The following is a 16,589-nucleotide window of genomic DNA, read 5'->3' as shown; positions in this document are numbered from 1 at the left end:
AAGGCAGAGTTGGGGGGTGGGGGTCACAGTCGGGATTAAGGGACGAACATGCCAAGGTCTTACCTTCTGGGTCATCTCGGATCACCAGCAGCCCATTCCTGCACACAACCTTTCCTGTGGTGGCGTCTAGGAATATTAGTGATGGAATGTTGGAAATTCGATATTTATTCCAAAGTTTAAGCTGTAAGAAGAAATGTAAAATGTGGTGTTTACATTCAACATTGATTAATTGCAGAGTTCTTTTGAGTCCCTCAGGCCTGAGGGCTAGATGGACTAGAAAACACTAAAATACAGATAAGAGTTACTGATTCAAAGCAGGCAGCCTGGGTAAAAGTGACAAGTGAAACTATACAATCCCACTCGCTCCTGTGGTCTGAGACAGGGCCTCAGGTCTGAGCCCCATCCAGGCTCCCACTGGGACAGAGGCTGATGAAAGACAACATTTGCTAGAAAGGAGCTCTTCTCTCCTATCTCCCCCATGGATATCTTCTCCAAAAAGCAAGAAGATGAAGTTGGAGTAAGTACCTTTGGAACAAAATCAGACTTCCACTGGGTGGTTAGGCAGGAGGGAGGCACTTCATTTCTGTCTCTCTCCTCTTTCAGCAGGCAGTTACTGGCCTGCTTCTCTGCTCTATGTCCTCTGAGTCCAAAGGGAGAAAGGACAACGATACCCAAGAGAAGACCAAGCAGTTAAAATCACCACTTATCCAGGTCCCTGAACTTGGAATGTTGGTGGTCATTACAACTGTGTACCAGTCAACCTGCAAACACCAGGGAGGCAATATCCTGAGCCAGCCCCAACCTCAGTTCTCCATGCCACTCTCAACAACCCAGGATCATTGGCAGGTTCTTGAGGTTGACTATATAAACTGTCGGAGGGCCAGGGTCTAAGAGGAAACATGAATGAGCCGGGAGCTGAGTGTGTGTGGACTCCCTTGTTTGCTCCTTGACATCTGGGTGAACACTGTTTAGGTGGGCCACTAGGCACACACTGGCATTTAACTGCCCAGCCCAGAAGGCAACATAATGACATAGGAAGCTGAACTACCAATGCACCGCCAGAAAAGAAAGAAACGGGAAACAGAAGAATGACCCACTGGTGATTCAACTGTGAACCTCCCTTCCTGGGGCTGGGATGCCCTGACAGGAGGCCTGGCTGCTTGGACACTGGCAGAATGGGGAAGCAGGCATGAGAAGTACAGCTGCCTGCAGCCGAGGGAAAGGCATGTGTGGCTAGGATTATCATTGCTTTTAATTTAGCCCCAAGCAGTAAGGGAGCCAGGCAGGGTATCTGCCAAGAACTATTAGGCTTCTCTTGTCTGTGGAGACCTGGGTCTTGGAAGGAAGGGTTGTGGGACCCTACCACAAACTGGGTGGGCCCTGCCTTTGAGCTGCATGTTTTTTCCCAGGCCCACATTTCCTGTGGGATCCCTCAACCAGTCAAGACCTCAGAACAAGAGTAGCTCTGCTCGTACAGTTTTCAATGACAGTATTGCATCCTTCCAGAGAAACCTGATACAGGATTCAGATTAAGCATTCTTAGGAGAAGAGGTTCAACAACAGAACACAGCCGTGTACCATGTGTGGGATTAGCTTGTTGGTACAAGGATCCAGCTGGTTTAGTTTTTCTTTTTTAAGGGGGACAAAGAAAGATTATGGGACTTTCTGGTTTAAAATGGAATTATTGAGAGGGATTATTGGGAAAAATGGAAAACATAGCAAACCACAAAAATTGAGATAAAAATCACCCATGACTCACCACTTGTGAAAGCTTAGACAGTGTTAAATTTCCACCAGTGAGAGCACCCATTTCCTAGTATCGTCATCAACATTATCAATAACATTTGTTCTTCCAATTTGATAGGAAAAACATGATACCTTGTTTTTGTTGCTTATCATTTTCTTATTGATAGTTAGAAGTTATACATTTCAGTGTGGCAAATACAATATTTCTCCCCAGTATGTTGTGAGACTGCTCGTGCTGAAAGTCATTCAACAGATGTTAACTGAGCACCTACGATGTGCCAGTCCTGTGTTAAGCACAAGGGACACAAGAAAGAACAGACAGCTGCAATCACTGCCTTTGGAGAGTTTTTATTCTAAAAGGAGAAATGGATTATAAAAACAGCTAAGTTTTAAACATATACTCTTGCTTCAGAGTAGTTTTTTAGTCTGGTTTAAATGTGGGCACCCGGGCCTCCCAGGTGGCGCAAGGGGTTAAGATTCAACCTATGAAGCTATCCGCAGCCACTGCAGCACGAGTTTGATCCCCGGCCAGGGAGCTGCCCACATGGTGCAGCAGATCTCTCCTGACTCGCCCGCTGTTCCCCTCAGCAGGTATTTCAGTTGATCCACCTGTTCTATTCCCCATTCTGACTCTGGTGAATCCTCTTACCCCCTGCACCTCTGGCCCGTACCCCAAGTCTTGTATGCAAAAATAAATAAAATCTTTTAAAAAAATAAAAAAAGTAAATGTAGGCACCCATATTATCCTTGACATATAAGCATGTGATTGGTGTTTGGTAAGATATTTTTCTTATTTTTTTATTGAGGCAATGTTGGTTTGCATCATTGTATTTTAGGAGTAAAGAGTCCCCACTTTATGTGTGACCACCATAGTGTGCCCTCCACCAAAGAACCCATAGTCCACTGTATTCCCTCCTTGCTTTATTTTCTTACCCCTTCCCCTCTGGATTCTATAATCAGCTTTCAAGGGTTAGCTAGTTTTCAAGTTTGGTTTTATCTGTTAGATTTTTTTTTTAAAGATTTATTTATTTATGCATACAAGAATTGGGGTACAGGCCAGAGGCATGGGGGGTGAGATGATTCACCACAGACAGAGTGGGGAACAGAACAGACAGACTGATCGAAATACACCACTGAGGGGAGCAGCGGGTGAGCCAGGAGAGGTCTGCTGAGCCATGTGGGTTGCTCCCTGGCTAGGGATCGAAGGGATCGAACTCGTGCTGCAGTGGCTGCAGACAGCTTCGTAGGTTGTGTCTTAACCCCTTGCGCCACCAGGGAAGCCCTGTTAGATTTTTTTTTTTTAATTTGCTTTTCACATTTTATTTTTTTAATTTAAATTTTATTTTTATATTCCCCATACAATTACAGCCCCCTTATTTTGATCCCAATTCCTCCTTTCCCTGCCCCCCTCCCCCCAGAGAGTGTCTCTGTTTCATAGTTGTTTGTTGATTTTGATATTTTCTTTCTTATAGTTATTCTTTTTCCTGGTCCCTTATTTAAGTTTTCTAGATTCCTGCTATGAGTGAGACCATCCGGTATTTTTCTTTTTCTTTCTGGCTTATTTCGCTGAGCATGATGCCTTCCAGCTCCATCCATGTTGCTGCAAATTGCATGTGTTTATCTTTTTTGAATGCTGAGTAATATTCCATGGTGTATATGTACCACATCTTCTTGATCCAGTCATCTATTTTTGGGCATTTGGGTTGTTTTCAAAGCTTAGCTATTGTAAATAGTGCTGCTATAAGCATAGGGGTGCAGGTGCTCTTTGGAATTGATGTTTCTGTGTCCTTTGGGTAAATACCTAGGAGTGGAATTGCTGGATCATATGGAAGCTCTATGTTTAGTAGGTTGAGGAATCTCCACACAGCTCTCCATAGTGGTTGGATCATTTTGCACTCCCACCAACAGTGCAGGAGAGTTCCTTTTTCTCCACATCCTCACCAACATTTGTTGTTGCTAGTTTTTTTAATATGTGCCATTCTCACTGGTGTAAGGTTTTAGCACCTAGCCCATACATGCTTGACTACCCTGTGTGACTAGCTTCCAGCTGAAATCATAAAAGAAGGTCTTGAAGGCTCGTTGGCCTTCCTGGGGTAACCTGAGAGCATTAGTACATTACCTTTTAAGATTAAAAATAGGGCCTCCCAGGTAGCTCAAGGGGTTGGGAATCAACCTATGAAATAATTGGCAGCCTCTGCAGCATGAGTTCGATTCCCTGGCCGGCCAGGGAGCAGCCTGCATGGTGCAGCAGACCTCTCCTGGCTCGCCCGCTGCTCCCCTCAGCAGTGTACTTTGGTCAATCTGCCTGTTCTGTTCCCCACTCTGTCTCTGGTGAGTCCTCTCACCCCCCATACCTCTGGCCTGTGCCCCAGCTCTTGTGTGCATAAATAAATCTTTAAAAAAAATTAAAAATAGATTAAAATAGAATATCCCCCCCACCCCCAACCCTTGACACACAAGGAAGCATATAATTTTTCTGGGTTCTTCATGCAGGTAGAAGACTATTACAATAACCCCCTACATCCCTATTCCACCCGAAGTCACCACAGATATTTCTTTTCTCTTAGTATCCTCCTTGGAGAGGTAAGAAACTGTAACTCTAAAAGCCTTATCTTCCTTCCCTCCCTAGAGGGACTCAGGAAAACAGAAGATTTTGACTTAGATTTTATCCACTGTTGTTGGATCTTTGTTTCTAAGTAAAGGTCCACTGACTTAGTGGGGAAAAACTATGCTCAAGGCTCACATCTGACACTGAAAAGTTGATCCGTTTGTAAAAGAACTAGCACTTCATGGCCTAATTTTATATATGATAGTGATGTATCTAGAAATTTGAAGAACAATGTGGTTCATCAGTGATCTGCAGATTTGCCTGAACTACCTTTCTCAGGCTCAGCGCCAAGTTTACTCTGCTCTGAAGCAGTGCAGAAGGCGTAGGAATGATGGCATCCATTATGTCAACTCTAATACCTGAATAAGTAAGTGAACCTGATGTAAGAAAGGTCACACAGGTTCACTTTGATGATGATTCTCTTAGGCTGACTGGATCTAAGACCTGCTTTAACTTAAAGAAACAGTCATCAGGATTTACCTCTAGGCCTTTTCAAGTATGTGTGTAATATATCAAGTCCACTCAAGGCTCCTTCAACAGTCGTCTCATAACTATTTTTGGGTTACAGAACTTTTGAGGGTAAGAGCCATAGATCCTTTCCCCAGAGAAAAATGGATGTATTCAAAAAGGCCTGTGTATGATTTTACAGAGTTCATGAATTCCTTGAGGCCTGTTAGCGAAAGTTTCTGATCCCAAGTGATCTATAGACCCCAGAATAAGGCCTGCTTATCTTAAAAGTTCACTCTGGCATGTGGTTTGACCTTCATTCAACTGGGAAAACTATGATATTGCTCCATCATTATTCCTGTCAAAATTTCCTCTAATAAAAAATCAACAATTGCCTAAACTCAAAGATGATGCGAGTAAAGAATGAGATTAAACTCTCACTTGGCTGCTGTTGCTATTTCCTAACCTCATTTGGACCCTTCCCGCCCTCCCTTAGGGATTCCCTCCCAGCCTCTAACTCACCCCTCTGCCCCCAAGATGGTGAAGGGCAGAACCACCTAGGACTGAGCGCTAAGTGCACTTACTTTTAAGGATGCCCAAGAAATGAGTTCATTTTCTTCCTAGGTATAATGCTAGAGTGCTAATCAGACTTATCAGCATAAGTGCTTCCTCTTTAAGTTCCTTCTTGGGAGGAAATAGGGGCGTGTAGAAAAAAAAAAAAAAGGCTTTAGGGAGCCTGGGTTTACATCCTGGGCCTGACATCTCAGTAGATGTCAGTAGATCACAGGGTACTAGCCCATGCCTCCTGGCCTCTTGCGGTAACACCCTCATCACAGGATGAACGTGGAACTTAGCTGAGAGGCTGTATGGAGACAGTGAAAACTGCAAGCACCACACACATGGGACACACCATTAATCTTTGAATCCAATTTATGCTTATTTCCCTTGTCTTGTCAGTGTCCTCTTCAAAAATCATTTTCCTGTCAATTCTATTTAAAGTTGATTGGTCAACTGTACAGTTAGTCGGCTGCATATAAAACTCAAAAAGTAAGGCATTTCCTTCTGTAGCAAGTGGTATTTTTGACATAAGCACCTACTGTAAAACACACACACGTATTTATGGCCAGTTTGCTTTTTTTCCCCCCTCTCTTTTTTCTCCCTCCCACCTCCCATCTGGGATTTCCAGATTTTAAAAAGAGCATCTGGAAATTTTGTCTTTCTCTCTACTTACGACAACTCTGACATCACAACTGACTCTGGAATTCCTACTTTGTTTCCTCACCTTCTGGTTTGGGTGGCTACAGTGCACAATGTGGTTTGGTCCATCGGGGCGCAGGAGGAGAAGGCGCTGAGTCAGCCCCCACCCCAGCAGCCTCTGAGCCAGAAACTAGTTTGAGAGCAACAGGACGTCTCCCACTGATGATGGGAGAGAACCAGGCAGGAGGCAGCTACAACAAGCACTTCAATGGGACACTTTCCTGACAGCTGGGGAAGACAGAGTGACTTCAACTTCCAGGGTTTGCTCCACCTCTTGCTACTATCTTGGCAAAAAGTCTACCCAGAGTGCATTTCGAAGATACCTTCCACTTGCTGAACACCACCTCCTTACTAGCTTTCTAAAGGCCAGGCAATTCCAGCAGAATATGTTTCAGCAAAGCACCCAAAGCCTAGACATCTGTTAGAATTCCCCAAAAGCAGAATGTAGGGGCAGGAATGGCCACTGAGCAGGTTTTCTGATCTAGCAGACCGGGTAAAGGAGGAGAGAGTCCTGGAGCCATCAGTGGCTTTTGCAGGCTTTTATTGGGATTTACCAGGTACACAGCAGGCAGGGGTGCCGGGGGGCTGGGAGGCAGGCATGCGTTCGGGACCGCAGGGTTCCGTCATCTATCCTAATGGCGGGAGGGCAGAAAAGCCTGATACTTTTTACCTTACCCTACACAGAAGCAAGCCAACACAGATGAAATGGGGGGGAGGGTGTGCAGGGTGAAGGTAAAAAAAGGAGAAAATAGGGCCTCCCCGGTGGCGCAGCAGTTGAGCGCTGGGTTGCGAAGCTGCCCGCGGCCTCTGCGGCGCCGGTTCGATCCCCGGCTGCTCCCCGGCCACCGGCGGAGGATCCCACATGGTGCGCAGACCTCTCCTGCCACCCGCTGCTCCCCTCAGCAGTGTACTTCGGTCCTTCTGCCTGCTCTGCTCCCCGCTCTGGCTCTGGTGAATTCTCTCACCCTCCCGTGCTTCTGACTGTACCCAGTGCATGTATAAACAAAACAAACAAACAAACAAAATAAATAAATAAAACATGCCTCTATAAAATAAAAAAAAAAAAAAAAAAAAAAAAAAAAAGGAGAAAATATTAGCTCAACTTGGCAAAAATCATAAAGGATGACAAAGCGGGCTATTGAGTTACTTAAAAGTAACCATTCCTCGGCCCAGTGGCTGGTTCTGGTTAGTGATTCTAAGACTGTGGTTGGAGCTATCATCCTAAGAATGCTGGCCAGAAATGCCTTTAACAGTGACCCATGAAACAATGAAGCAAATATCAAAGGGGCAGGATTGGGAACTGGTCAACTGTAAACAGGCAAACTACAAAGGCCAGCTAATCTGAAACACTGGTGGGGACAGTCAGCACCCACAGAGGCCACAGGGAAATGCAACTTGGCGACTTCTGAGAAGCCCCAGTTCCTGAGGGTGACACAGAAACAGCTTCATTACAAGGACTGGATCCTCCACTTGACTGGGGGTCTAAATTTTTATTTCTCAACAGCTGCTGTAAATCCATGGGATTAAGCCAAAGCTAACACAGATGTAGGCTTCATCAGCAAGCTCCTTGGCAAGGTCAGTTGGAGCCTTCTCAGGCCAATTACTCTTTGCCTTCCACCAAGCGCTGACCACAGTCAAAACACCATCCTTTCTATAGCAGCATTTGAAAACAGGTTGTAAAGGCAGGAAGGCACAGTGCAGGATCGCTATTATCTGAGCAAACAGGTATAGGAGAGTCCTGGAGCCCTCGGTGCCTTTTCAGGTTTTTATTGAGCTTTTAACCAGGTACATGGCAGGCAGGGGTGCCGGGGGGCCTGGGTGTGGGCAGGTCTCCCAGCCCCCCCCGCAAATCTTCACTCTTTCTGGGCTCTCTGGTGTTCTCTCGGGGTCTCTGCTTCTCTGCAGGTTCTCCTCTCTTCTGCTACTCTTTCTCCGCTGGTTTCGTTCTCTTCTCTGCTCTCTTGTTCTGCTACTCTTCTGCTGGCATCCCCATGACGCCGCCCTTAAATACCCAGTCTCAGCCCAGGTGTACCCACCTACGTATGCCCACACCCTACTCCAGATGTCTGCTATCAGGCATACATGTAGGATCACAGGAATCCATCATTCATGCTAATGGCAGGAAGGTGGAAAAGCCTGATAGTTTTTTCACTTACCCCATAAGGTCCTTAAAATTGCCCCACCCTTTCTCACCCAACACAACCAAAGGCCATTATGTATAAAGTCTGGGAGGAAAAATTCCCCTCACCCCAGCCTCCAGCATGAAGGTAAGACATACACTGGAGATCACTCACTGAGCCTGGGCTCCGGAGACAGACTACTCAGGCCTCACTCTGCCCCAGCCTCTTGCTAGTTGGTGATCTCAGGCGAGCTACCTAATGTCCATTTTCTCATCTGTAAAGTGTAACTGACATAACTGATGCTAGCTGATTGCTGGATTAGTTGGGCTAGGCAATCCAGCAGAGAAGTATTAGGTGCTATTTACTTATAACACTTATCAAAGTGCTACAGGGAAAAGGAAAGGGTGAGGCGCTGTGCCTGTCTGTCTTCAGGAACCTTACAGTTTCAAAGCGGGAAAAGGTTAAAATGGTCAATTTTAATGGTATTTGTACACGTTACCACAATTTTTTAAAAAGCGCTGCTACTTCTGCATATGTACAGACATAAAATGAGCAGGTATGGCCACTGCCAGAAGAAATGAGCAAAACGGTAGTGAAGAAAGACTGGCTCCACCCTAGTTTAGTGACTAAGCCAGGAAAGGCTCTGCACATTAAATCAGACACATCATTTCAAACTCCCTCCATGCAGCCACTTCTGTGTCAAGTAGGGGCAGCCATAAGAAGCAACAATCCACGGCTGAGTTGGGTCCTTGTTGGCCAGTCAAATCTTTAGTTAGTACTTTTGTTTACCAGAGGCCAGGCTGGTCCAGGTAAGATGGTTCTGGAACCAGACTGCCTGGGTTACATCTACTCTATTACAAACCCCTGGGTGACCTTGCCAAGTTACTTCACCAGTCTGTTTCCTCAAATATAAAGTGAGAATACTACCTGCCTCCAGACTGTTGCTGTTAGGATTAATTGGATTAATAGACACACAACACTTTAAAATATTGCCTGGAATCTAGTAAGTGTTCAATAAGTGTTAGGAATGATGACGATGATGATTGTAGGGTAAACGGAAGTTGCCAAGTTTTTCCCGCTGGCCCAACATTAGCATCAATGACCCACAGCTGTGGACTTATACGCGTGCCTGATGGCAGCACCTGGAGTGTGGTGTGTGTATGCATGAGTGGGTGCACCTGAGTGGGGAGGCTGAGCATATAAGGGTGGCATCACAGAGGATGGGAGGCGGCAGAGGACCGTGCAGCAGAGTGCAGTAGAAACCAGCAAAGAGAACCGGAAAAAGTAAAGATTGGCCATGGGCTAGGAGGCCTGCCAGCCCCTGGCCTGCCCTGCACCTGGTTGCTTCACTGCAAGTGGTGCAGAAAGATCATTAAAAGCCTGAAAAGGCCACTGTGGGCTCTAGGACTCCTCCTTTACCTGTATGCCTGGTTTCATAGAAAATCCGCTCTGTGCTTTGCTGCCGCTACAATGATGATGCCCAAAGAGCAAACTGTCATTTCTCCTTGACCCCTCTAGGCCCCAGTTAGCACCCATGTCAACAGTGGGTTTGTAGGGGTAGGATGACACAGGGCAGGATCTCTACAACCCGAGCCGATGGAGTAAAGGAGGAGTTCTGGAGCCATCGGTGGCTTTTGCAGGCTTTTATTGGGATTTACTGGGTACACAGCAGGTGGGGGTGCTGGAAGCTGGCTGGCCTCCCAGCCCCCCCTGCCCTCCCCCCCCCACCTCCGCTGCGAGTCTTCACTCTTTTCTGGGCTCTCCGGCATTCTCTAGTGGCCTTGTTCTCTGCTCTTTTACTCTGCTCTTGCTGGCGCCGTGTGATGCCACCCTTATTAAGCCCAGTCTCTCAGCCCGGGTGAATCCCATCTACATATGCCCACACCCTACCCCAGGTGCCCCCCATCAGGCATGCATTCAGGACCGCAGGGATACATCATCAATCCTAATGGCGGGAGGGCAGAAAAGCCTGATACTTTTACCTTACCCTACAGGGTTCCCCTTCTGGTGGAGGGAGGAGGGGGAATGGGCTTTTTAGATCTTGCATCAATTTGACATACCTGCAGATAGAGGAACTAGCCCAGGAGACACCCCCACATAGTAAATGCAAGTTACTGCCAAGGTAGTGTGGGGACTGAAGTTCTTAAGTGCCTCACTTCCCCTTGCCAGATATTCTTTTACAACAGAAATACTTTGCTACTAGTATGGCAGGCAGGGGCTGGGGGTGGATCTGATGTGCTACTTCTTCCTTTTATCTCTTGATCCAAGAGATGTCTGTCTCTATCAGCCAGCCGTCAGCCTGCCACCACACAACTCACCAGTTTACAAAGCCAGCTGTGCTTCCATCTTGCTGCTCCAAAGTGCTGTCAAAGACAACTGCGGATCACCAGGAGGAAAGCGAGAACGCTGTGATTCTGTTAGGCTGAACACAAAACAACCACTGCCCCTTAATCCCTTCTGAGAGGACAGCTGTGTCTGGCAGCCCCAAGTTCTCACTTCATCAAGGCGAGAAGCAGAGTACAGCAAGTGAGAGCACAGGCTCAGGGGCAGCTAGCTTGGGTTTGAATCCTGGAGGTGCCATCTCATGCAAGTCTCCCAAGACTCTTCTCAATCACAAAGTGCTCCCTAGGGCCCTCCCTTCTAAGGTTACTGTGAGGATAGACTGCATATATAAAGTGCTGACAACTGACCGGGTACAGTAAGCACTCCCTAGAAAACACGTTTCACCTGTGCCCTTCCAGAGTGGGTATCCGAGAGCTCCCTTAGGGCAAAGGCCCTGCACCTGGTCCTCAAACTACAAGGATTTGACTTGAGCCCTTACTGAGTAGGATTTGACTTGGTGTTCAGGATGCCATAGTGCCGCCAGTCTCTCCCAGGGCTGGTGCCCGGAATGATCCGCAAACGACAGTGTCTTACAAGAGACCTTCTGTCAGGGGCCTCCCTGGTGGTGCAAGGGGTTAAGCACAGCACTGTGAAGCTGTCCGCAGCCTCTGCAGCACAAGTTCAATTCCCAGCCAGCCAGGGAGCCACCCCTATGGCGCAGCAGACCTCTCCTGAATCACCCACTGTTCTCCTCAGCAGTGTATTTCAGTCAGTCTGCCTGTTCTGCTCCCCACTCTGTCTCTGGTGAATCCTCTCACCCACCCCACCCCACATCTATGGCCTGTACCCCAGTTCTTGTATGCATAAATAAATAAATCTTAGAAAAAAAAAAAAGACCTCCGTCAGAAGGTAGGCAGATTGCTCCTGACAAGGGAAGGGGACAGCAGAGGAGTCGCTACTTCCCCAGCTCTGGCTCTGGGTGGGGCAGTAGCTCCCTTCATGGAAATAAAGATACTTTCCAAACTGGCACCCAGTCTGTGGCTCCTTCTTTCTCAAAATGAGAGAGTAGCTGATCTCAAGAAATGGTCACTAATTCTAACCACAACCACTAGAGACGCATGGGGCTGACGGCGGCCTTGTGAGTTAAAAAATTAAAAAGCATAATCCATGCAGCTCAGAGGCCTGGGTCTGGCTGCCAGCACCTGGGTAGGTGTGGCTTTGTGATTCCGGTGCAGAAGGCCAGTGGTTTATTGGCAAGGATGAAGGGTGAGCATGGGAAAGAGGCTGCACCCCATAGGCAGCCAGCAGTGAACTAAGATCTGAGATCTCAGTGGCCTCTTCTCCCTTCTCCTCCTCCCTGCATTCTCGGGAGTCACTCACCAAACAACTTTCACTATTAAACTTCCTTTCAGTAAGCTGCACCTTCAGACCAGCTTCAATCAACAATAAATTTAATGAGATTCTACTAAGACAAAAATGTAAATGTTTTCTTCTCACCTTTTCTAAAGTGCTGAAACGTAAAGAATCATTTTAGCTTCTTAATGTCTGTCCCACTGAGGGTTTGGAGGGTCCAGTTCCCAAATGCTTGGGACCTAGTCTCATTCCTGAGACCAGTTAAAGAGGTTCACTGACTATGCACACAACTTCCTGCCCCAGTGACTCAATGAGCCAGGAGATGAGCAATTTGTTGGGAGTACAAAGCGACAGATGGTTGCCAAGTTTCTTTCTGGCCGACACCACAGACGGAGGGAAAGGCTGCTCTGCTTCCCCAAGCTGTAGTGCTCACAAGCCGACAGAGGGATTTCCTAAAGCCCCATCTGGTATAAAAACCTCTACTGGGCAGAGTGGTTTGGAACAGTAAAGGGGTGACCGGTAATAACAGACTAGGGCCAAATGCTATAAAGAGGAAACTAAAGAAGTGGCTGGGAGTTTTCATATGAGAGCGGACAGGGAGCCAGAATTGGTCTGGAATATGAGGCCACATCCCAGCTCCAAAGGCAATCACTTCTGTGTTTGGGAGGAGGGGTGTGGAGTAGGGTTTCTGTGGCTTGTGTCATTGTGGATTCCTCTGCTGATACTACCGGGAAAGAGTTCAGATTTGCCCACATTCACTCCGAGTGGTGTGTTTTTACTTGAACGCTGGGACCCTTGATCTGGGATCCTTTGAGAGCTGTGTCTATCATACAAGTTCCACCCAGAATGTTAACGTTCATACCAAGGAGAAATGAATTCTGAGTGTCTGCATACCAGATTTTCATAGGACCCATAAGGTTAAAACAATACAAAAAAAGAAGACAGGAAGCCTAGGAATAAGGGCTGTGTGGAAGGACAGTGCCTCTGCTTGCAGATCTGGAGGTTTGGCTGGAGGAAGCTGCTTTACAAGGTGGCACTATCACCCATCCTTCCCCTCCTTAGGCAGGTGCCATCAATTCATCCTACCCACTCCATCTCTTGAGGCTCAATAAGATATAAGATGATCAAATTTGAGAACTGACTAGAATTGATGAAAAGATTTTAGGAATAATATGCCAACACGATTCTGTTTTTAATTAAAAAAAAAAAAATCCAGGCTAAGAAGCCTTTTTCATCTGAAAAGAGACTTTCTCTCAAGAGACAGTGTTAGAGCAGCTGCCAAAGCAAAGCACAACAGGGTTCCCCTTGTCTCCTCAGTTTCTGGAAGGGTTCAAGAGCCATGACCTTAGAGCTCCAGGTTCTCAAACTCAGCACCTGAAAGACATGCCCAACATGCATGTACTGCACAGAGTGGAATCCCAGGGCCAGGTACCACAGCGAATACCAATGACTGAGAGGTAGCTTTCCTGAACTGGGGAGACAAGGGAGTTTCAACAAGTGAAGTGATCCATCAAGACAATAGTGGGAGAGAATTCCATCCTTTTAGAATTCTGCTGTCATCATCCTGCTGCTTTTGCATCTCCGATGCCTTACATATGACAGGTAGGTACTCAAAAAAAAAAAAAAAAAGGTAAATGATGGTGATGAGGAGGAGGACATTCAGGCCAAGCATGAGCAAGCTGGCCAGCTACTCAAATGCAGCTTGAAATACTAGCAAGCTGGTACTTCACTTTCACACATTCACCATGGTTCCTAAATAGCTATTAAATGAGTTCTCCATCCAAAAAGCAGGAAATAGTTTCAACATTTTCTGCAGCTTCCAGTAGATAAGGAAAGCAACTGCATAATACCTACTAACCCCGATGCCATAAATTACAAATCAGCTGGGTGAGACCTTTTCCGTGCCCACCCTCCAAATGCCAACATGAAATGTGGTCTTGAGAATGGCAGAGACGTTCTCCATTTTAGTGCCATCTGTACCTGTCCCGCAGAGTCATTCATGCTCAACAGAGCCCTCCTTTCAATTTCCTCTTGATTGTTATTTCATGAGGTGCCCCCTTCCCCCTCCTGGCTGCATGGAAAGGGCTGTTTCTTGGCAGAACTTTCTGAGTGCCCAGTTAAAACTCTTGTTACCACTTTCCTGCTTCAGGAAGTCCCACTGAGTACCAGCCAAATGACAAGGGGAGGAAAGGAAACGTTTACAATGATGTGAGAAATTCCCGGTCTGGGAAAGAAAGATCAAAAAGGCTAGTCCTAAGAGACCGTTCTGCTCGGAGCCTGGCGTATGAAGGGCCTCCATAAATTGGACTGGATTGGTCCACGATGGAAACATTACCTCACCGGGAACCCAGCAAACCAGGCGGCTCCACAGCTCTGGAACCAGCATTAGCCGCAAGGCTACAGAACAGCAGTGCCCCGAGTGAAAGGAATTGCACCCTATGCTAAGAAGCTGAGATGGCCATGCTCCCAGATGCCTGTACACAGAAAAGGATGTGGCTTGCATTGTTCCTGTCTGCCAGCTCTTGAAGTGAAACGGTTCCACAGCACAATGAAATAAATAACAGCAGGGATGAGGAAGGGAGAGAGAGAGAGGGAGGTAAATTGTTTGGAAAGTAGAAGACAGGGTGGACGAGATGAAATTCAAGACAGATGTGTGAGAGCCGCAAACATATGTCCTTGAATTTATGCATCCAAGAGATTCATATAGAATAAGGACAAAAGAGCTACAGAACCAATACAGAAAAATATGAGAGTAAATACAGAACAAAGTATTACATTCCTCTATCCTTACAAAGAAACATCAAATCACATCTCCGCTAAATAAAACTGTTTAGAAACCAGGGTGAGTGAAAGATCCAAGATGAAGCTATTAATTAAGCAGAGGTGCTCTGTGGTCTCTGTCACTCTCAATAGGAGATCAACCACCACCCATTTATTTCTAATGATTGAATGTTGATTTCTTATCTCCAAACGGTATTGCCACTGCTTTCTGAATCCAAAGCAGAATTTAAAAAGTAGTATTTGCTAGGTTAATGCCTGGTCATTAAGAAATAATAAAGCAGGAAATTTAGGTGGGTGGTTCCACAGAAACACAAAAGTCTAGGACACTGGCCGGAAAGACATTTTTACAATGCAGTTTGAGTGTGTGTTGTTTTACTTCTAAACAGCGAACTCAAAGGGGCCACCACACAATTGGTTCCAAATGCCTCATATTGAGAAAAAACACAGACGGCCTGCCTAGCTGGTTAACTGCACTCAGTGTGAGGCTTCAGATGGTAACAAGAAAGAGGAATACTGCATGAATGCCCCCCACCCCTAAATGTGCTAGAGAAATGGGGTGAAGCAGTGTCCAAGGACTAGAGGCAGGGAGTGGGGGCGGTGACTGAATTTTCTAGAGGGTTCAAGTGTCAGTTCACAAAGCTGCTCAGCAGCAGAATACCAGGTCTACATTATGCATATCTCTAGTCATTTATTCATCAATAGACATAAACCTACCAAGAATTTGTGCCAGCTGGTGTGGGGATGTAGAGATTAAGGACAAACTTTCCTGCCCCCTGGGGGGGTCGGGGGAAGTGTAACAGGATTGTCCCCAGGAAAAGGGGAGGCTCCAGGTTCCCTGCCCCACCAAAGGGAGGGTGGAGCTGAGCAGGGAGGAGGAGAAGCTGGAGAGGAGACTGGGGAAGGAAAGAAGCAGGATGGAGAGCCAGAAAGAGACCTGGAGGAGGCACATGGAGCAGAGAGACAGGTGAAAAGCTGTATTTGCTTTTTTTGGTCCTGGATTGGTTGAAACAGATGTGGGTGAGAGACCCATGGGAGGTTAACAATGGCAGCTTTTATCTTGATTTTGATTTTGTTCTTTTCCTCCCAGACTTGTCTGGCTGTTTCTGACCCTTTCCTATGGGTCCCCACTGGAAGATGCTTTAGATGTGTGGCAGACTTTCCGGCCTTGCTTTGGACCAAACCTTCTAGGGTGGACTTTTACCCACCAGGGGACAGGTAGCTTTGGTGCTTTATTTGGAAACTATATTCTTGGTCTTTTCTATATTGCATACTAATTGTATTACAGTTCCTTTCCATTAAAGGTCTTATATAAAGGTTTTGTCTTGATGTGGCGGATGGCAGAACCTATTTAGAACAGGCAGATTTGGTGTTCTGGGGTGCCCCTATCCTTGCCCTGTAACAAAAGGAGCCTGCTAAAGACCTGAACCTGCTTACTAGCTGGACATTGCACCTGGGATGCCACTCCTTGCCTCACCCTCACACTGGTGAGCCCGGGGGCATGCTTGTTCCTGGGCTCCCACCTCAAGCCATAGGTGGCTATAGAAGGTATCATACTCTCCTGGGGGTTTATAACTCAGACAACAGAGACCTCCAGTAAAGCCAGCGTACCACACACGGGTCTGGGGTGGCTGCTGTATTGATCTCTTGGCTCTCCAGATGGCTGGGGCCCCTCCCTGCCACCTCTGCTGGGTCTCTGGGGGCAAGCTGCCTTCTTCCTTTATCCCAGAAGACAAACCGTGATCATTTTCCTAAGTGTGGCAGGGATGTGGAAAAGGTGGGGAAGTACTGATTAGGAGATGCTGAAGGTATGTAAAGCAATACAGGAGTAGCCTTGTTGGGTCAGGGAAAAGCAGAGAAAAATAGAGCTGATGGAGAAGGGAACTCAGGGAAGACAGACACCAGGGAGTTCAGAGAACAGAAAAGCAAATGAGAGAAACTACAACCCCCGAGGAGGG

The 16,589-nt window shown here is 46.7% G+C and overlaps 1 protein-coding gene across 1 annotated transcript in view; it reads right to left on the bottom strand.

The window, feature by feature from the left end:
- NXN (nucleoredoxin) overlaps positions 1-16,589 on the bottom strand; it is a 191,505-nt gene that overhangs the window by 59,373 nt on the left and 115,543 nt on the right. Inside the window, exon 2 of the mRNA XM_054689030.1 lies at positions 64-181. Within this exon, the coding sequence (XP_054545005.1) occupies positions 64-181 (118 nt within the window). The remainder of the gene's footprint in view (positions 1-63; positions 182-16,589) is intronic.

The sequence above is a fragment of the Talpa occidentalis genome, unplaced genomic scaffold, assembly GCF_014898055.3.
Source record: "Talpa occidentalis isolate TD23 unplaced genomic scaffold, MPIMG_talOcc4v2.1 talOcc4.7, whole genome shotgun sequence".
In the NCBI taxonomy this organism is placed as follows: Eukaryota; Metazoa; Chordata; class Mammalia; order Eulipotyphla; family Talpidae; genus Talpa; species Talpa occidentalis.
This window is presented reverse-complemented; position numbering and strand designations above follow the sequence as displayed.